This window comes from Acanthochromis polyacanthus, chromosome 7 (genome assembly GCF_021347895.1).
Source record: "Acanthochromis polyacanthus isolate Apoly-LR-REF ecotype Palm Island chromosome 7, KAUST_Apoly_ChrSc, whole genome shotgun sequence".
Classification (NCBI taxonomy): domain Eukaryota; kingdom Metazoa; phylum Chordata; class Actinopteri; family Pomacentridae; genus Acanthochromis; species Acanthochromis polyacanthus.
The window spans coordinates 36,406,493-36,429,026 of record NC_067119.1 but is presented as its reverse complement, the minus strand read 5'-3'; the positions used below and the strand labels follow the sequence as shown (position 1 = coordinate 36,429,026).

At 38.9% G+C, this 22,534-nt stretch overlaps 1 protein-coding gene across 1 annotated transcript in view; it reads right to left on the bottom strand.

Annotated features, from left to right (window-relative positions):
- arid3c (AT rich interactive domain 3C (BRIGHT-like)) overlaps window positions 1–21,737 on the bottom strand; it is a 111,363-nt gene extending 89,626 nt beyond the window's left edge. The window contains exons 1-2 of the mRNA XM_051950699.1: window positions 21,543–21,737; window positions 20,632–21,282 (exon numbers count right to left, since the gene is read on the bottom strand). Coding sequence (XP_051806659.1) covers window positions 20,632–21,282; window positions 21,543–21,581 — 690 coding nt within the window. The 5' untranslated portion in view covers window positions 21,582–21,737. The remainder of the gene's footprint in view (window positions 1–20,631; window positions 21,283–21,542) is intronic.
- Window positions 21,738–22,534: the final 797 nt, after the last annotated feature.

The following is a 22,534-nucleotide window of genomic DNA, read 5'->3' as shown; positions in this document are numbered from 1 at the left end:
CTAATTAATTAATCATAATTGTTACGTTAAAGTCCCAGCCCTACTGTGAGGCGTCACGGCTGTCAGATCTGTTTCTATACAGCTGTCCATGCAGTTTTAGTTCTATTCGTGCAGGTACTGAGATATCAGTCTGATTGTTCTGCTTATGCCAAAAAGACAGTGGAGATCAATGGAATTTACTTTGTGATGCTTCCAGGACTTAAAATTATCGCTGTCTACATTATTCCTATAGTTGAAGTTTCTCTCCAAGTATTGACTAAACTCCCAAGTTACATGTTCAGAGTTTTGTTTTTTCAGGTAAATAACCTGTTGCCTTAAATCACTTCCTTTAGAAGTTCCACCACCCCTCTGTTGCTCACCGCGGCTTGAGAACACCAGTGAATCTACAACGCTGTTCAAACACTGTAAAACTACGCAATGCCACACAATAGTAAGTTGGAATATTGGAGTAGTTCAGCTATTCATGTTTGAGCCAGAAACTGAATTGTTAGAAGTACATTAATGCATTTGATATGATCTCAGGTGAACGGTTGTTTGGATTGACTTCCCCTCAACAAATGGTGGCTTGTAAATAGCACTCTGTAAATCTGGACTTTCAAGTTGTAGTTTGATAAGAGTAAGAATCCCTTTATGTGTGCTCTCTTTTGTCCTGTTTTTTGGTTCAGGAGCTCAGGTTAGACTCCTGTCACTTGTCTTCCTTTTGTTACATTCGATAGGAAAGTTTAGGGTTGATAATCATGAATTCAAAAAACATGACAAATATTTATGTACATCAACAATCTATCAAAACTTTGAATGAGAGGAAACATCATTGCGTGTGAGTGTGTGTGTATGTTTTGTACAGATGAATCTTTGTGGTATCTTGGTCATCTGCTTTCACATTGCAGGTCTGAGCTGCCTGGAGTCCTGGCAGGAAATACCAGCTCTGTGTGATGATGTGGCACTTTGAGCCTTAAATTTACCATTCCTACCCCCTCCTCTCCCCGGCCAGTCCATCCCATCCCCCATCTGTGCTGTTCCACATCCACTTAACTTCTCTCTCATGTGTAGTGCTACATGCTTCCTTCAGTTCTACCCTTTGCTCTTCAGTGAACAATGTAAAACTTAAATGACTTCATCAATATTCAGCCTGCCATAACATGTTATGTATGAATGTCTTTTAGTTGGATTTTTTGTTTGTTGTTGTAATGTAGAAATAAATAATTGTTTAGCTAACAGATTTCCTGCCATGTAACTTGTTTTGTGTCACTTGATTTATTGTGTGACTTGCATCCATCTATTGGACGAATTAGGTTATGGTAATTTAATTAAAATCTCACCAGTAGCAGAACTGCAACATGGTTCAGCAAGGGGAAATGAAGACACAATGTTCTGGGTGCGAGTGTGTCAGTCACGTATTGATTTCATTTGTGCTTGTTGATCGTCAGCAGGCAGGATTTGAATGTAGAATTCCGATAAAAATCAGACTTGAATTGCCATGAGAAAATATGTATGCTACCAGCATAGGTTACCAGAAACTAACCATTTTCATCTTGTGTCTCATTTTCAAGCTAAGTATCAAGTCCCATTTTGCAAATGCTATATATTCCTGAAAAAATAACATAATAAAGTTTGTTTCAAAATGTCAGAATGCAAACCAGAATCACTTAATTTTACTGTAGAGAATTTTTTACAGCTACAGGAAAAGACTGGGGGGGCTGAACTGTTTGCCAACTTCAGTGTGACTGATTATATTTTTGGGTCCCTAATTTCCTGAAAAGGAATAGAATAGAATAGAATAGAATAGAATAGAATAGAATAGAATAGAATAGAATCACTTTATTCATCCTCAAAGGGAAATTCAATATTCAAAGAAAGCAAGTTGGTCAACAAAAAACTAGAAAACTTAAGTTATAATTCTGCATCACAAAGCTAAATGAGTTTAGTCTGTTGTGTTAGCTTTATGAAAAGTCATGGATTTCCAGAGAAATGTCCTTTAAAGCGGTCATGTTCTAAGAGTTGCCTTTTTTCATTGTTTACGTGCCACCCAGTGCGTCTAGAGCCCTACAAAATATGAATAAAGACCACACCCTTACTTCTCTCCTCCCACCATGCGGTTGAGTCACAGCAGGACAACAGGTCTGGATGGTTGAACGCAAATGGCCAATAGCATAATGTTAAAAGTTTGTAACACAGCCCTTATGCCCAAAACCCAGGCCAAAAAAATCAAATAGAGGGCATTTACTGCATGGTCATTAATGACAGACGTGTGATTGTTCAACACACGACAGAAACCATGGACATCAGGGATGGCTCAGTTTAAGCTGTTCTGACTGACATCTTGGGGATGAGCAAACTAGTGCAGCAGATAAGGAGAGAAACCCCATGCTGAGTTGCACAGCAGTGAAGTCACCAGTGTGCCCTGGTTGTGCTATGACATTCACTCTGTTATTATTGACCTACTATCAAAACAACTACCTTTAGCAATTAGCACAAAACAGAGCATATCAATAAACATTTTTTCATGGATATCCACAGTAGTGAACCCTAATACAATACATCAAACAGGAAAACATTTTCTCATATTTTTGCAGTGAAGAAGGTTCTTGGTGGCCATCTTGGAAAATGGCAACCAGAGCAAATTAAGTGATTTTTTACACATTTCCATCAACAAAACAACTTACCTATGATCTTTAGATATAATTCTGTGTTAAAAATCTAACTTTATTGTATGCTACACTCATTTGGCATTGTCAGTGCAAGAAAAAAATCTATTCCAGCGGCCATCTTTAAAAAATGGCTGACATTATTGGTGTCCATTCAAAATTTTGTGTGGCCACCAATGAAATATGAAAACGTAGACTATAGAGAATATCTGTACCAAATTTGGTGCTTGCATACCGAAGTGAAGTATTTTGGTGAAAAAAATGACTTTATCTGCTGCACTAAACTGCAAAAACTGAGGAGAATGGAAATTTCAAGAACACTTGGCTCCTTTTCAGGATGACTTTTTCATTTTTTTTCTATTTCATGGCATTTCCTGTGTCATAAGAAATTTAAGAAAACTAATGATTAATAATAAGTCAGTCTAATTAGCACTGAAAGTAGTTCAATCACTTTGGTGTTGCATGTTATAAATATAATATATACATATTCAAAGTTACCATTTGAGTGGAGTGCATGAAGAAGTTGATCACATAAAGTACCATGTGTTAAAATCATATAATTCCAATAGGTGGAGTACGTGTATTATCATAAAATTAAAAAAAAGTTCTGAGGCAAAAAAGAAAACGTTACATCCTACATGGAGTTAACCCACCACTGAAATGGGATATAGGATTAGTATGGCAAGCTGATAAGCTGCCATGAGGTGATAATAACCATATGGACAACAAGATCTAAGCTCCGTGCATACTACTTAGACTGTAAAATCAAGCTTTAAATGATCAAAAGAGGAGATGAATGCCTCTGCAGCTTAAGAGAAGAAGAATGAAGTAAAATGTAGAAAAAATGGCCCATGTCCACCATGCACTGAACAGAAATGGTGGCAGCTTTATTTGTTAATCTGTTGTTGATCCCCTCGGTGATCTCTGACCAACTTAGGTATGTGGGCCGACTAAGGAGCACTACGATGGGCAACAGCTCGCAAGTAGGTCAGAGGCGGTCAAACAGTGCTTCTGCAAAACAGAAACAGTGTCAGCAAGCTCATGTTAGATTTCACAGGAGTGCATGCCAATTAAGGCGGATCACATTACAAGGGAGAGTCACATTCTTAAAGTTACAGAGAGCTTGAATGACCGCGCACACTCACTGTGCTCATTCAAGAGCTCACACCAAATGAAGGTCTTTCAGCAAAATACACAAATGTCAAAATGTCCATCTTCCAAAACCCCTTGGACTTCTCTGCATCGTAGATTATTCCAGTACAGGTTCTTTAGGTTTTTATAAAATTTATTAAGCTATAAAAAATTATCTTTATTGTAACTATTAATGTGTTATTGTGTGAACAAAGTGTTATATTTGAGGACAACTAAACCAAACCAGGGACACTTTTCACATGAATGCAATACATAAAATGCAAGGCAATATAAGAAGTAGAAAATTTAACATCAAATAAACTGAATTAAACGAAATAAGACAGATTAAACTGAACAGAGGTCACAACACATCTGAAGAGCAAGATGTCTCTCATTTTCAATTTGACAAAAAGGCAGTAACAAACATAAAATGCAATTTAACTAGAGCTGGACTTGATAAATGTCATTTTTGGACAGAATTTGAAAGAAACTGACATGCTCGAAAGAAAAGACAGATTCCCCACGGTGTAGAGACTGTTTGCTTGTGATAGGTAGTTATTTTGCTTCATCAAAAGAATCTAAATCAGCATCGCACCTGTTACTCAAGATAGACTGTGGGAGAGAGGCAACAGTGACAGGAAACACATGTTCCAGCTTTGCAATATTCTTATCTATAATTACTGAGTGTGTGTTAGGCATGGCTCTCTAAAGAAAGTCTACTAACATCCTTCCTCACATAATCATAAGGAGCCAGCATGACTAAAACAAAACGAGACCACTTTTTCCTACTGCTGACTCTCTCACAAATTATATAGGTCTCCCTCGGCCTTTTTCCCAACAAGGTCAATATTGATTTTATATTCCCATGTGAGTAACGCTGAATAATGTTTTCCACGTCCATCTCTTACTACACTGAGACATTTGTCAGGAGCCTGGACAGGGTGAGGGTTAAAGTGGGGAAACAAATCCATTAAGATTTCTTCTATACACCATGAATTCTCAGCCTAAAGATAACAGGACAGTTTCATATTATATGCATGCATACATATGTTGGTGTCTTTCAGAGGTGCCATGAATAATAGCTGCTTGTGACAAATATTTTTAGAAGCTAAACACCTGGAATATTTTCAGAAATTATTATTAAGGACCGACAGACTGGCCACAAATTAAAAGAAAAACTTGAAACCTTGACGTGGGATATGTAACACGGATGATTCTTCAGTCTGGCAAAGTAGCAGTATTCTGTCATACTGACATAGGCCCTTTTCTATATATGTTTCTCATGGGTTCATTCAGACAGACCCACCACAGTGACAGAAAGAGAGGTACAGGCTGCACACGATATGTATACTTTACAGGAGAATAGTAAGAACATCAAGTGCAGAATAAAACATAATAATGCAAGAACAAAAAAAAAAAGATGTGCATTTATTGCATTTTTTGTCCTCACAGTGACATGACACGTGACAAGTTCAAATGACTGTGCAGCGAGCTGTTAGCTTAGCATAAAAGTGTAAGCAGGGAAACAACTCAGTTTCAGCCACTGACCTTAAAGAAAAACTAGCCAATCAGGGTGTCCATCTGTCTCACATCACAGCTAATCAGAACAAGCATTTCTTGTGAGCTAGTGAGAGAGGTTGGGCCTTAGTGTCACCTGCAAATATATATCTGATTGGTGAGAGCTGTGGCAAGCAAGAGCGTGGACAGTGTCAACCAGCCAATCAGACAAGGAGGTGGTGCAGTAGAGCATGATGGGAGGAGTCTACAGGTCATGCCTGATGAACCAAAAGCCTAAAAGCAGATGGTCAAAATGTTCGAATAACTAACAGCCAAACGTATTCACAGTTTCCTAAACACTAAAAATTTGGTCAATTTGTGATGATCATCTAACAACTACTTTACGAACAGTAAAACAACAGTCTGATTTACCGTTAGATCCTGACCCCTCATGTCTCCATGTAGGGGATAATTTATAATTAGAATTAGAACTGACAGCGTAGGGTAAATGACAGCAACTCTGTCACTCTTTAGAGACATGCTCATATGGATCCTGATGCTGCAGGTGTTTAATAAACTTAGAGGAAAGATTGCTAAAAAAAAAAAAAAAAAAAAACAGTTTTGAAATTGTTGAACAAAGTGAATGAAAAAGTTTTTGGGGAAGATTTTGGCTTGTGTCTTTTGTTGTCTGTGATGTTTTTGGACCATACTGACGGCACTCTCCACGACCATCATCAAAACTTTGAATAAAGGAATATCTTTTAGAAGAGTGCTCATCCATTCACCCCTCCAGTAGCGTTCAGAGATTTGCAGTATCAATATCAAGAAGCACTAAAGCTGTTGTGGCAGTATGCACTAGCTTAACACCTTAAAGTTTTTGTTGGTTTTTCCTTTAATTTGTCACCATTCTGCATTTCTGCATGGCCTCCTTCTTAAAGCACAATAAATGAAAGCTTCTCTTGTAACACTGCTAACCCTGTTTGTTCAACGTGTTTTTAAAGCAATCACAACAGGGGAAGACAAAGACAGGAAGTACAACCGTTTCCTTTTTTCACATCAAAGGACACACTGAATTGTAATCTCATCTTTGGTATGTGACATTCACAGGGCAGATATTTTTTCCATTCGACTGCCGACATCAAGTTTCTCCTGTTGTGGAACTAACATCCCTATGACATGACTAAACATGAATCTGATTTTCAAATGTACACATTCATCGAACAATAATGGATGACCAAGACAACGACTTCAACTTACATTTACACATGCCATATTTAGTTTTATGTAATATTTCATGCAAAACTATAAACTTTTATTGACAGTTATTTGGGTGTCAGTGTTAATTTTGGGCCATGTCAATATTCAGGCTTAAAACTTCATTGAAACAAGTGATGATATGATTATATTATTCTGCATCGCTAATAGGTTTCCTTTGTCAGTACTTATGACAGCATTGAGGATATTTCTAGAATGCTGAGACTTTTTGATCATCTCGAGGAGAAAAAACATTTTGTACACTATATAGTTTTAATCCAATTTCCAAGATGCTTCTCCAAACAAAACATCAGCCACATTGAGGAGGTTGATAAGATGGAGATGAAGATGAGTGGAGGGAGAGTAGAACTTTAAAGGAGAAGCTAACACTGGGCAGGATGCCAAGTATAACAGTATGTCATGAAAGATGATGGTGATTAGTATCAGGATACTATGTGTCTCAGGAACACATTGATCTCCTTGTTACAAAAGAGCCAAAAAGTGGTGGTGAACAAATCAGTTGCTGTTAACAAAGTTATGCAGATGTTAGTATGAGGGTACTTCATAAAATTCTTGGTGTCACCCACAAAGGAGGAGCATAACTGTTTACGTTAAAGCCTTATATCACTGTTCTCAAAACTCTGATTAATTTTTTGCAAAAAAGTCAAACCATTAATGGGGTCTACTAAGCATCAGAATTGCAACAAATGACAAAGGTAAAAAAAGAAAAAGTGAGAGGGAAGCTTTCAGTTGGTGTGACGTTGCAACGGGACAATGCACCTGTCCATCCTGTATATGGGACTCACTTGGTTCAGCCTTACCCAACTACTATTCAAATTTCAACTTCCAGCTTGTACAACAAAAACATAGCACAAAAGTTCCACTATGGTTACCCGTAAAATACTGAATTAAAGTAAAAAATATTACTAGTATTTTTCAAAGTTCTTAGTGGTTGAGCTTCACAATACATTACAGAAATCTTTAGCCTATTTCCTGCCTCTTAGAGTGTCATCACAACTACTCTGTCTCCCACTCACACAAAAATTTGGATTGTTGGGTTTTCTGTTCTCTGCTTGTAATTCATAATGTCTGTACCTTACTTTGCTAAGTGCTGTGAGATGACATGTTGTGAATTTGCACTGTATAAATAAAACTGAATTGAAAACCAAAGGCAACTATTTGTCTTGTGTGTGTTTTTATATTCATGTTTTCGGTTTAACATGCAACTATTACAAGACATTAACTTTGTGCCTTCTCTCTTCCATAGTAACACTCCTCTGCAAGTATTTCTTGCTCCAAAGTTCGATGTTTCTGAAATACAGTCCCAAACTTTACCAATGTGCCTATCGTCTATTTTAATCTACTTAGTGCTTTGTTGTTCCTCACTGCTCATTTTTCTCTCCACTTTACCCTCACTCCAACTGTATGAGGCAAATAGCCATCCTCTCTGAGCCTGGTTATACTGGATGTTACTGGATGTTCTTCCTGTGAAAGCAAGTTCTTTTCTCCACTGTTTCCAAGCGCTTGCTCAAAGGAAATTCTTGGTAAGTCTTCCTTTTTTCATACATCTAAGTGAATTGTATATCATTAAATGTCAAGCGCTTTGGGGTCCAAAACCATTATTTTAAATGTACAGAAAGATGACTTGATTTCATTTTTTGGAGGAACTTCACCAAGCTGAACTGCTTGGCGTGAATATTGATTTTTGCACATCTAACTGGTTTAATGTAAAAATAATCAACATTTTTCTGTAACACAGCACAATGTGTCATGAGGCAAAGAGTGACACATTGTGATCTGTTTTTGAGCTAAATACTCACTAAAATATCTGAACAAGTAGAGGAACACCTCATATGAATTTTACTGAAGTTAAAAGAAAATTTTGTCACATCCACTTCATAAAAAAATCTTCTCAGAAGTAAAACAAGGAAAAAGTCCCAGTGACCTGGTGCTAATACAGTCAATGAAAAAAGAAGCACTGTATACTCAGAAAAGTCTACAAAGGGTGTTGTATGGAAAAACAGCTCCAAGGAACTGCTTGATGATTACATTAAAACAACACAGTTGCTGCAGATGAAGAACACTGTGGAGCAATGATGCTTTGATCATTTGTACAAGCAAAGGCACTGCAAAGTTGCTTTCCCATTACTGACACTACCTTAAAGCTCATTGTTGTATGCAGGTCAAGTTACACATTCATTAGATATTGCAACAGTTGCCTTTGCCTCTTGTCAACACACTTGACCATACAGAACTGAATGCTATGGTATGATGCATAACATTAGCAGTTTGTTCCTGTAACATTTGGCACTTACTACAAGTTCTAAGCTAATAAGAAAACCTAAAAAAAAATTACAAAACACACAACTATGAGAGGCTTTTTCAACATCTCTGACCATCTCAGAGTAGATAATTGATCACAGGCTCTCATTAACACCTACAGCTAAGTACTCAGCATCGGTCACATCTAATTTCACCCGTTCTCCATTTAGCACAGCAGCTCTCAAGCAGTATTCATTAATGTCCAAAGCTCTGCAGGTTTTCTTTCCAAATAAACAGTTCAGAGTTCGATTCATTGGTACACTTGCAAGAAAAAATATACGAGTGTGCCTTTACACCCATGCGTTGGATGTATCCAATTTCAGGGTCTGTCTCACTCTAACAAATCTCAGGTCAAAGCCAGTCACAAAGTCACTCTTGCAGGACCCATGCAAAAAAGTCATAGGTTTCGTCCATATGGAGTACACCTTATTTTTCTTGATATTTCAGCAACATCACTGATCACTAAACATTACAAAAAATGGAAAATCTGCAGCTTGTATGGGTTAAGTTGACAGGAGCACACAGAGAGTTCTACCTCTATTCAAGACATGTCTAAGGCTAAAGCATCATTTTTCTGGAGTGTCTGTCTTTATATAGAAATAATAAGTTATAACAAGTTAATTATTACAAGGAGTTTTGCTGTGTTCTAGTTTTTAAACACTCAGCCTCAATCGTCCAAATCTTTTTTGTTTGTTTTTTGGTTTGAAACAGACATACCCCATATGAGTCAACGTTTGCTTACATAGATTACATGTTTGCAAACATAGATTCAACATTAATTAAACATTGACCTGTCAAACATTTTAATTAAACCAAAATACAATGTAGATTCAATGGTATCTTTTAAACACAAACTTCAATGTTGACAAAATGTTGTTGAATCAACGCTGATCCAACCATCAGTCTTCAACCGTCACCACAATTCAACCTTCTTAACCCTAATTCAACATTGATTTAACATCTTTTGCTATCTGGGTAAAGTGTGATTTATGGTTGAAAAGCAAACGTTGACTCAACATTTTATCAACCTTGCGCTTTCTGTATAATTTCGACGTTAGGTCACAACATAGATTCAACATTGATTCACCCATAGTTTGCTATCTGGGATGTTATTTAAAAGTGTTGTTGAGGCACTGTTGTATAAGTCAGGTATATTGGAGTCTACTACAATTCTTTTTCAATAATATGTCACACAGTACTGCAGAAGTATCTTCTGTACCAACGTAAGTATGCCGTAACCCGAGACTTTGCCCCTTCCTCCTCTTTGTGGTTTCTCTTCATTATCTGACTGACTGAGAAAGCTCTCTCAGTGCAGTGTCACCTCAAACTTCTCTATCAACCAGAAAGCCTATTGTCTTTCCATCAGGCCAGAGGAGTGCAAGAGGAGGGCAGGAAACATGACCAGTAGCAATTGTTAGGCTGATGTTGTGCTGTCACTCACAGTCAAGTTGGAATGGAGGTGGAGTTACTGACCTTGTGTATCAGAGGCTCTGAAATGGTACCACCACTGGAATTTCCCAGCTTCTGCTATGCCAGACAGCTGCTTCTACCTGACCGAGGACGCTGAACACTTGACTATTTCTAATAGTGGAGGCAGCTCTCACACTACAGCAGCAACATCATGACCATCAGGTGTTGTGTTCTGCAATGTCAGAAAATTGCAATGTCAGGAAATCACAAAATGTGTGTGTGAGTGTGTGTGTGTGTGTGTGGGGGGGGGTGTACGTGTTTATCTATACTGGTGGGGACTCGGTGGGGACTTAAACCTGACTATTGCTATATAGGTGGGAACTCGTCTCATGGTGGGGACCTAAAATGAGGTCCCCAAGGGTGGCAAGAGAGTTTTGTTGGCCATGCTGTTGTTACTAAAAAATGAAAAAGTGCAAAAACGTTTCTTTAGGGTTACCCATTGTTTTGGTGAAGGTTAAGTTTAGGGTTAGGGTTAGGGTTAGGGGTTAGATATGAATGGGAGTCAATGGTAAGTCCCCACGGGGACATAAGAACCAGATATGTGTGTGTGTGTGTGTGTATAGGTGTGTGTGTGTGTGTGTGTGTGTGTGTGTGTGTGTGTGTGTGTGTGTGTGTGTGTGTGTGTGTGTGTATAGGTGTACGTGCTTATCTATACCGGTAGGGACTTGGTGGAGACTTTGACCTGACTCCACGCTATCTCGGTGGGGACTCGCATCACGGTGGGGACCTAAAGTGAGGTCCCCACAGGGGGAAACAGTGTTTTCTTGGCCATGTTGTTGTTACTGAAAAAAGTAAAAGTGCAAAAAAGTTTCTTTAGGGTTAGGCATTGTTTTGGTCGGGGTTAAGGTTAGGATTAGGGTAACGGTTAGGGGTTAGGTATGAATGGGAGTCAATGGTAAGTCCCCACGGGGATATAAGAACCAGACATGTGTGTGTGTGTGCGTGTGTGTGCGTGTGTGTGCGTGTGTGTGCGTGTGTGTGTGTGTGTGGGGGGGGGGGTAATTGATTAGTGGTTTCCTTTCATTAATTTATTTGTGGTGGCCTATGAAAGTATGAAAAATCAGTAACGGATAACCACCTAGGCCTGGAAAGTGTAATGGGCATCCAAACTCACTGAAGAGGCAGGCCATGACATCAAGGACTTCCACTATAGCTGCTTCCATTTCCCACAAGGACTAGACAGCAGACAGTGGCTTGACAAGAAAATGAGGTGAACCTCAATATGCACAAACTCTCTGATGTGAATCTGTCTTCTCTTTCCTGCCATGATCATTTTTTTCTCTTCACATTTTCACTCTGTCCACCACATAATGGCTAGAGACCTCTGCCAAACTGTAGTGTTGGCATTGTGAAAATTAAGCCCTCAATGAGCAGGATTAACACAGAGGTTTATTAATTTAGGTTGCACCTGATCTTTGTGACCTACTGGACTGAACAGACTAGTTTGGACAGGCCAAGATTACCATCAATCTGGAGCAACAGCAGAAACATTAAAAGATCACTGATAGAGAGGTCTCTCAGCCTTTAGTAGGAATGTAATGCCCTGCATCATGTGCATGCACACACACACCTACACAAACACATACACCCCCTGTCAAAGGTTTTAAGACACTTTCAAAGACATTCAAATAAATTACAGCCTGTCCTAAAACTTTTGACAGGGGGCTGTAAATCTATGAAAGAGGTACAACAGATTCAGCTGGTGTGTATATCTCTTTGTGTCCCTCAGATACCATCCTTCTTTGCATTTGATGCCCCCACATCCCAAAAATACTATACTGGTTCACATTTCAGTCCTTCCTGGGTTTCGAATGAACTTCCCAAACTTTGCCTCCAACATTTCCTGTCAACCCACTACCAAAGCTGATATTTGTTAACCAGTGCTTTTCTTGGTGTTTAAAAACTCTCTATGCTATTCCGAACAGGCTGCTGGAATGTAAGAATTATAAGAGAAGTAGAGTGACAGGAGATACAAACAAAAACTGCTGTGGTTTGGGTCGGGAAAGATGGCACAGTGAACCATGAACCTATGACCTTAGTTCATTTCACTTAATGGAAGCACTGTACAGAGGCAATGTTAAACTACAATTTCCAACAACTGCAACAACAAATTCTATTCGAGACTACTAGAAATCACACTTTAACCTGGTTCAACAATATGTTGTGTATTTTGTTCTCAACCTGTCCAGGAGGAAATTTTTGCTGCAATAGCTTTTCTTTGTCTCGTTAGAAAAAAAAATCATCTTCTTAATGAGGCAGTCCTGAATTTTGATTTGTTTCTCCTAAGCCAAAACAATGCAGAAAATCTTTGTTAGAATTTTAAAAGAAATGTGAATAAAACCTTTATTAACACAGATGAAAAAAAAGGCACCTGCTTCATTAAACTGACTTCAAACTCAACAATACAGCCGCCATATTAATAGCAGACGGGATGTACATTTGTCAAGACATATACAGACTGAGATTCCTTTATTCATGGGTAAAAATTGTGACAAAGCAAACAAATTAAAATTTTTTATGAAGATCTTAGGAATTACATAAATTGACCAGGTTGCGACTTGAATTTGATAATTGTGATAATTTATCCCTTTTAAAAGTCAAATTAGCTGTCTTTTGGATCTTTCTATTATCTCATCAGCTTTTTTTGAACACAGATCAGTGCAGTAAGATAAAAACAAACAAACAAACAATCACATGAATAGACCCAAACCTGGGACTGGGCCAAGACGAGAGGAAGCGTATTTGTTACGAAACTAATTTAAAAAGTTTGAGGAAATGGTCAAAATGTCATATTGATGCTCAGTTGAGCTCAGATATGTCCAGGAGAGATAAGCTGGAAATTTTCATGTCGTGTCAGAGTTATACTAATTAAAAGCTTAAATTCCAGCCTGATCAAACTCTTTATTTGGTACTTTGCTGTGTGTTTGAGGTGATTGTCTTGGTGGAACAACCAACTGCACTAACCTTCGAGATGATAATTTTTAATATTGTGGAAAGCACCACTTCCACTGGTGGCAAAGACAGCCCCAGAACAGAAGACTGTCACCATCATACTTGACTGTATATGTGGTGTTCTTGGAGTTAAAGGCCTCACCTTCTTTCCTCCAAACATATTTCTGGCCATTGTGGCCAAATAGCTTAATTTTTGTTTCATTTGACAACAGGACTTTCTCTTAGTTGAGTTGAGACCATCCTAACCAACTTTCTCTCAGCAGCAGGTGGTAGTTTGTGTGTTCTTTCTGATCGTGGAGGTAACACAATGTACGATGCACTGTGTACTTAGAATCAAGTGTTTGCACAGATGATTTGGGGATGTGTAGCTGCTTTGAAATGACCCCCAGTGACTGTCCTGATTTATTCAAGTCAATGAATTCCTTCTTCAGCTTTGTATTCAGCACCCCAGACTTTTCCATTGTAATGTTTGTAACTGAGTGCATCAGATTGGCTCTATTTAAATTGGCTCAGAGAAGTCATCAGCTGTGGTTGATCATAATAATTCACAGGAAGTTAAAAGGTCATACCATTAAAACAATTACTATTGTATTATATATTAATATATTAATACAAGAAGTGGTTAGCACTTTCGCCTTGCAGCAAGAAGATCCCCGGTTCAAATCCTGGCTTTCCTGGGATCTTTCTGCATGGAGTTTGCATGTTCTCCCTGTGCATGCGTGGTTTTTCTCCGGGCACTCCGGCTTCCTCCCACAGTCCAAAAATATGCTGAGGTTCTCTAAATTGCCTGTAGGTGTGAATGTGAGTGTGATTGTTCGTCTATGTATGTAGCCCTGCGACAGACTGGCGACCTGTCCAAGGTGTCCCCTGTCTTCACCCGAGTCAGCTGGGATAGGCTCCAGCACCCCCCGCGACCCCAGTGAGGATAAAGCGGTGTATAGAGAATGGATGCATGGAAGTTTCTACATCACCAAAATTGATAATTAAAATTGCTGTATGTATATTTTTGACGCATATTTGTCATATTTCCAGGAGGCCTATAATGAATCTATGAAATATCAAAAATGCATGATTGTGTTTTTGGTGACAACGTTATTTGTGTTTTAATCATTTTATTACAGAATATTGAGAATTGTAGAAGTCATCGAAAACTTGAAGAGTGCACAGACTTGCACATAGGAGAGACTAAACTACAGCTTCAGAAATGTATGGCTCAACACAGGAGAGCAGCTCCTCAGGACCAGACTCAGCAGTTAACCTGCATCTGAAGGAACAGGGACATTCCTTTGAGGACAGGAATGTACACATTTTGGACAGAAAGGACAGATGGTCTGAGAGAGGAGTAAAGGAAGCCATCTATGTCAAATTGGAACAGTCATCTCCAAACAGAGGAGGGGGTCTGCAACACCACTTATAAAGCACTTATATTGATATAAGGTCTCACAGAACGTGTCGCCATCGTTAGCATGTTCAGTCACTCCTAACATAGCAGATTTACATCATTTGTTAAGTTAACTGACAGCTCCACACCATGATTGCTGTCATTGCTGTTAAACCACCTGGTTTCACAACAATTCACACCTGAAGTCCGGTGAGTCCTGGTCATTAATGAGCCATTCGCCATGTGACCTGGAGTGACTATAAATTCTGTAACTCCCCATTAGTCAGAACTGAAGAAGCCTCTTTGATGAGAAGTGAAACATCTTTAAGAAACTTCAAGAGAAGACCATTTGATTTCTTCTGAAGTCTCTACAATTAGCATGACCTGGATGACTGAAAATCTATACAGGCATTTGATGATTATATTGCTATATGTTTAATTCTGAGAAAAAAAACATTTCAAAATATTTGCATATCATAACTACCTAAGTATCTTATTTCGTAACTGCATTCTCTGTGAAGTGAACATGGAATCAGCACTAATTTAGATACTGTGGGACTTTCCTCAAGCTTCCCATACATAATAAATTTTTGATGTTAATGTAAGTAACAAGTTGGAAACTTCCTTGAGGGCCAAATAACATAGATGTATTTTCGAAAAATAAACAAATACAAGGCAAGAAATACACCCCCTGTTTTAGGACAGGTTCTAATATATTTGAATGAGAAAGTGTCCTAAAACTTTTGACAGAGGGTGTATAATTACAGGCAATCATTGGAGTATAGCTAGTCATTAAAGAAGACACTCACAACTGTGATGATCTATAAAAGGTACATAGCAACACTGCTGCATCTTGGGGGAAAGACAGCCAACTAAAAGGAACACATTTGACATGACAAAGGCCAACAAATAAAATTTCAGTGACAAGCTGTGCTGAGGCACAAAAACATGTGTTAAAAGCCAAAGATAAAGACGCTAAATAGGAATTTAAAGAAAAAGGTTGTTCAATCTTGTAATATGGATACACTGACAAGTGCGTGCCTCAAATATCTCGACATACAAGAAACGATTCAGCGATTTCTCCTCATCATGTTAGAAAGACCTTGACACAAACACAGACTTTATGGCAGCAATCCAATCTGCTAGCTAGCTGTTTGTCTATCAATGATTACTCAATCTTGTTAGCACACAGCAGAAACCTAAGTGGCACATGCAAATCTCCAGACATTGACTGTACAGCTTTTGATTACATGCATTGGGCCAAAAATGCTGAATAGGTCATCATAGTGAATGCAAATGAGACTGAAGGTCACATATATTGAAGAATCAGTGAATTTTTCTACCCTGGATTTGTTATCTATTTCCTTTACCTACAGGGACAGATGTGTGTTTGTGTTGTTGTGGCTTCTATATTCAGTTATTGGAGAAAAGCAGAACACTGGTGTCACAAAAACAATTCTGTATATTAATGTGTCAAAATAATCAAAATCTAAAATGTAATTTTAAAAAAATCATGTTGCTTTGAAAATGGTCAACATTATTGTCAAGTATTGATGATTTATGGGTAAATCAAGGTAAACCCAAGATGGATTAGAATGATGATTATTGAGCCCTATAGTAATAAAATTAGTCTGTTCAAACTAAACGCAGAGCTAATATTAGAGGTGTCGCAATTACAAACAAAGCCAATAAAGAGCTTGGGCCTTGAGCCATTGACTCTAATCCTGACAGCCTGGAGTAAGCAGTGAGTCTTTGAAGCAAATAACTAGGACCTGCTAAAACACTCCAGCAATAAACATAGTGCAAATAATGCAAGGCAAAAAAAAGTCTCAAATGCAGTCTTGAACACACTGCTACATGTACAAATGACAAACTACATGACAACGTAGTACAACGGGAAGAGAGCAAGAGTGAAAATCTGTATCATGCTATTGTTGATCCAAAAGCTTCCATTGTATCAAGTCAGTAATGTATCACAGTATTGATGATGGAGTAGATTTTGTTTTAATCACATTACAAATGTTACCAAACCATGATCGTAAAATATTTACTTTTATCCTTTCCTTTCTTGAGATATCGTTCTCTAAAACTCAATCCTTAAGAGCCTCTCAGCTCTCCGTAACTCATGTTTTGAAGTATCGTGTCATTCTACTGCATTACAACACATTTCTCCGATAACAATGCTAGTGGCAATGACACTTTTCATACAACAATCTAAAAGCCGGCGTACAAGTGCATTCAAAAGACAACACATCATCTCTGCAGTTCTGGGGGCCTCCCCAACAATGGCGAGATGGAAAAAACAAGTCAGACCTGCAGTGGTGAGGCAATGTTTGCCCAATATTAAGACCTTGTAAACAGAGAGGGGGCTTTTGCAAGCAGCTGCAGAAATTCCAGGCTGCTGCGATTAAAAAGTAACACCCACATTGAGGATGGGGAGGGTGTTTGAACAAGCTGACCCTGCCTTTGTTTTAATGAAAAGAGAGGAGCTATTTGCAGTAAAAACAAGTATGTCTCAATGGCGTGTTGTGCCGGGTGTTTCACCACATGCAGACTCCCAGGTCCCTTCCTGCAGTGAGACAGAGTGAAAACAAAGAACCCAGTCCCAATGCACTGTTGTCCTGGCTCTATAAAGGAACTGGCATGTGGATGTGTCTGACTTCTTAGCTTCCCCTTATAGACTGAATCAGAGATCATTTGATTGTTCAAATTTTTGATCATGCTGTACAGCAAGTGTAAAGATGTAACTTTTTACATTAATGACAGGTTTAATTTCTCTCAGAGCAATCTATGGAACCACCCTTGGAACATTTGTCGTAGAACAGAGAGTTCAAATATTCAGGAGCTTCTGACTACTATTGTCTTGATAATCAAATAATTAGTCAAGCTAACAATGCCAAATTTTCCCCTTGTTCAATAAAACTGTAAACTAATTACTTTTGGTGTTGCTGGTAGTCTTGGGGTTTGCTGATAAAATAAAAAATATTCACTTAAGCTCTATTGGAACATGTAAGTGACCACTGAGTTTAAAATTAAAGCAATCTATCATAGGTACATGCTGAAAGAGCTAGTTTAATTTCCAACCATTTACAAAAAAAAGATCAATACTGGAAGAAATATTCAAACCAAATATTTAAATTTTAAGTTTGTGCTGTCTATTATTCTATTCATCCATTTACAACCTTTACAGACCCCTATGGTTCAGTCATTAAGATGACATGAACCCCCAGCTTGTTACCATTTGGAGCACTGAGTAATATGTCTTACAGTAGCTTCATGAGATTGGACTGACAGAATGTTGACACAGGAGCTGCGGTGCTGCAACATGTGTCTCTTTTAAAAAGGGTCTCCCTGCCCGGTTTTATGGTCACACTAAAGTGGGTGGTGCAAGGGTGGGGGGAAGGGGTCAGATTGGAGGGGTGATTGTTTTTCAAGATGAACCCTTTGAAAGTTTTTCTACACGAGGGATTGCACAACTCAAGCTACTTTCACATGTGTGCTAATCAAATTAAAACAGAAAATGAATGTGTGCATGTGTTATAAAAATGTGACATTATATAGTGAAGAATCAATGTTAGTAACTGTTTCAACTCCACTGTCAGCCTGGCTTTAATTACGAATGATAAAATTGAAGAACTGAATATAAAGTCATGAAAATGATCCTATCTTGTGTTCCATCACTGTAGAATTCAGTTACATGCATCAATATTGGACTAGAATCCTGTAAAAAGCTCAGTGTGCAGTTGAGTTTCAACTAAAACAAAAAGGAAATGGCCTCTTTAGTAGTTTAAAGTCATTTGATTTGGTGCTGGACTGAATAAAATGCCACACTGCCACAAGTATCTCAGCTAGCCTGAATATATAATCAGGTTTCATCTTCTTAAAACTGGATTTTAGTGAAATACACTTAATAAATCTGCAGTGTTGGTAAGAACTTTCCAAAACCCAGCCATTATTATCAAACATGACAGGATATGCATTCGATGGCAGGTACATCATACAGTTCGAAAAACCCTACAATTTTGTCATGTTTCATTTTCTCTTTGCTGGTTGCATTAAAAGTTATACCACATGATGTGTGAAGATGGATAGTTTTGCAATGTGGTTGATTTGAACTGTAGGGGGAGGGGAGTGAAATCATACACCAGTACAGCTGGAGCTCGCTCCTCCACTACTTTTCTATAGCTTTTTGAAAAACAAGCTGAAAGAGGCACAATCCACAAAAAGGAGTGGTTCCCCAAACACAAACATATATGGTGCTCTTCACATTAATCAATTGGGAAAATGTCATGTCTTATGCTGGAGATTCAGCTTTGCTGTCTGTGGCGATTCTGAGTAATGCCACAAAACAGCTCAGAGAACTGTTTTGTTGTGTATTGTCATCTCCCTTGACAGATAATTGTATGTCTCATTTATCCCTTAACCATTTATTCGGGGTTGGAGTGGAAATTAATATACTACAGAATGATAAGACAATTAAAGAAATCACACTTGATTGGAATTATGTCCAAAAGCAGATTATTTTGCACCGTGAACTGCAAAATTGACAGACTCACAATGCACCATAACAAGACTGATCCATGAAGGTGTCACAACCCACAGGATCCACTGCTAATATCCATGTGCCAGACATCCCAGTGTCCATGACCTGATGAGTTAGAGCTATTTTGGTGCCACAAGAGGGATTTACAATATTAGTCAGGTAGTTTGAATGTTGCGGTTATGGTTGTATAGTCTGTCTCTCATGTCATGAAAGAGGCACCAGAGACAACTATAAAAATCAGTTCAGGACTTAATCATTCAATTCCAGTCAAAGTCTAATACATAACATTGTTTTAAAAAAAATTATATCATGTTGCCAATGAAATAAGCTAAACTAAGTCACAAAGTACATCCACACAGGTATAAATTTTATGAAAAATATTATCCAAATACAAAAAAATGCACCAAACATTGGGATATATACAAGTGACAACTCAAAGGTTAAAAGATTTGCAGCAAGTAAGGAAATGTGTGCAAAAGTTGAAAACATGTACATTTAGAGATGTGTTTTAGAAAATTATTTCTTCAGTCACTGGTGGGGACTAGCACAGAAAAAAATAAATACATTTTTTCATCAGAGGGGGTCATTAAAGGTTTCTTGTATCACAGGATCCCTTCAGAGATCTGTGAATGGCAGACCTTGACAGGTCAGAGCTGTTTTGGTAACACCAAGAGAACCTACACAATGTTTGGCAAATAATTGTAACATGCATGGTGTCAAAGAAACAGAAGAAGGCTGTAAATTATATATTAAAAGAAATACTAATGAATAATCAATACGAAAAGAAATGGAAAAAATCTATTAACATGATATTTTATTTTCCATGTTGGTTATTTATGTGGGTTTAACACAAAAACACAACTTTTGAGCATGGAGTTCTACTGCTTGTGCAAAAGCCTACAGGCACGAATATCCATGCAAATACACTTGTAAATAATGTGTGTGCATTTCAGAGCAAAACACGGCCAAACGTACAACAGAATGGGATTTTGCTTCTGTTTTGTAATGGCTTGGCGCTGAGCCAACTCTTCGGTGCACAGGCAATCTGGTTTTGTGGTTTTGTGTCAGCAGGCTGTTGTGTGGCCCTGACACAAACCCATATGGAGAGCAGCTTGTGTGGACAGATCATCAGAAAGTAGCTACTAACCATGACCCAGACCCTCATTTCAAGTGTTCCCATTGTGTTAAAGGGACAAAAACAGGGATGCCCACGCAAAAGTAAAAGTATATCCTAAGTTTGTTTTCATTAGAATGACGTACAATTAAAAGAACATATAGCTTAGAATAAAAAAATAGTTGACTATTGTTTGGCCAATTTGAATGAAGGAATATTATTCTGAAATGAAAATGTCAGTTGTCAAAACCTTCACAGAGCTGTCTCACACACTTGTGTATAAAACAGGAAGCCCGGAGTGTTGGGCTCGGTGCTGCCTCACCTGTTTGAACTGCTCCTCGTAGGTCCACTCGTGGTGCTGGGACTGGGGCTGCGCCGAGGGAGACTCTGCGCGGCGGGCCGGAGTGAAGGCCGCCGGGACTTTGGCCAAGAGATGCATCGTGGCGCTCTTCGGAGACAGACAAGCTCCCTGGAGCGAAGACTGCCGGTACTGGAAGTGGTTTGACCCGACATCGCCCCCTTCCTCCTCCTCTTCATCCATGATATCCTGGTCTTCATCGTCATCTCCCTCCTCGTCCCGCTCCTTAAAGTCGTTGCCCAGTTTGGAGCTCCCGTCCTCCTCGGATCTGCGGACGGTAAAGTGAGGAAGTGTCACCCCGGGGGACGAGCTGCCTACTCCGACAGGAGCTGCCAGGGCGCCGCGCATCGCCGCCTGGTAGTGGTGGAAAGCCAGAGCCTGCTGATGAATCTGGGACTCTACCATGGAGCGCAGGTCCTTCTCTTTCTCTGCCTTGCGGAGCTTCTCCTCCAGGGCTAGTCGTGCCGCCTGTTGCCGCTGCAGGTTCTCCATGACCGCCTCAAGCTTCATGCCGCCGCTGGCCGGCTGGTGGGACTGTGCTCCGGGGAACGGGCTGTGGGAGGAGGCGGAGGGAGCCTGGAGTGGAAGGCTGCTGGCGGACGAGAAAGAGCCTTGCTGCGGTAGAAGGTGGTGGAGAAATGATTATTAGCGGCACGCTTATGCTATCAGATTGTGAAATGTAGCCTAGTAAAAACCTGTGACATATTTCACCATGGTGGAAAACTTGCACCAAGTGGCTGAACAATATCAAACTGTGCAAAGTTTTTAAGAGTGTAGAATTAAGCATTCAGTACATTCGTAAAAGAAAAAAGACTCAACAACAGAACAGTTAGTGTCATAATCCAGGCTGAGAGAAATAAAAACGGGACGCTTACCAAAGCAGATTTGGTCGCTATACTGGAGTTGTCAACCATGCTTCTGTCCGTCAGACACGCAGAAATGTTCTAAAGCAGGTCACAGGAGTCTTCTGTCAGTCCAGACAAACGTTCCGCATTCAACATTCAGATATTTCTGTGTCGATAGGTGGCTGAATAATTACTTGAAATGTGTTTGGTGTTAAATGCTGGAGCCCCGAGCTGCTTTGGGCAACAAGTGGCAACTGTGAGAGTGACCTCCGGAGGCAGAGATCAGCCCTCCTGCTCCATCTGCTAACAACACGTCAATACTGAGGAACAGTCAGGTACACCCAGGACTGCTCAGCACACCTCACTGCCACCGACGTCTAATTCATTTATTCATACATTTATTCAGAAAAGTAATTTAAATCGGTTACATTTTTGTTGGATAGACTTTTAATAAACTGTGATAATTTAAATTCATTTTTATGTATCTTGTAAAGCGACATCACATCATACCAGACAAGCTTATTTAAGTATGATAATAGTATAGTATAGTATGATAATAACAAATGTTTAAAAATATATATCATTTTTTTCTGATTTTAATATAAATTCCACACTTTTTTATCCTATTATTGCACATCCTGAAATAGAAATGCCTGATTATCTAGGTAGTGATGTGTGCTCAGCATCAATCTGCAAAATAAAGTGTTCTCTAAATAATATTATTAGCTGAAAATGAACTGTGTCGAATTGTGCCAAATCAAGATTTTCATCATACTGGCGCAAAAAAAAAAAAACAAAAAAAAAACATACAACGTCAATTTTGTGAGGACACACTGATTTGCAGTGATGACCCGATACACCTAGATAGATAAATAGAGGACGTGTGTCTGTGTAATATACTGTTCAAAATTTGCTAATGCTTGACAAATGTATATTTTCATATTGGCCCACCCTACTGAGACCTTTTACCTACAGTGTATTATGTCTTGACCTGGGAGATCACAGAAACACCGCCGTATAAG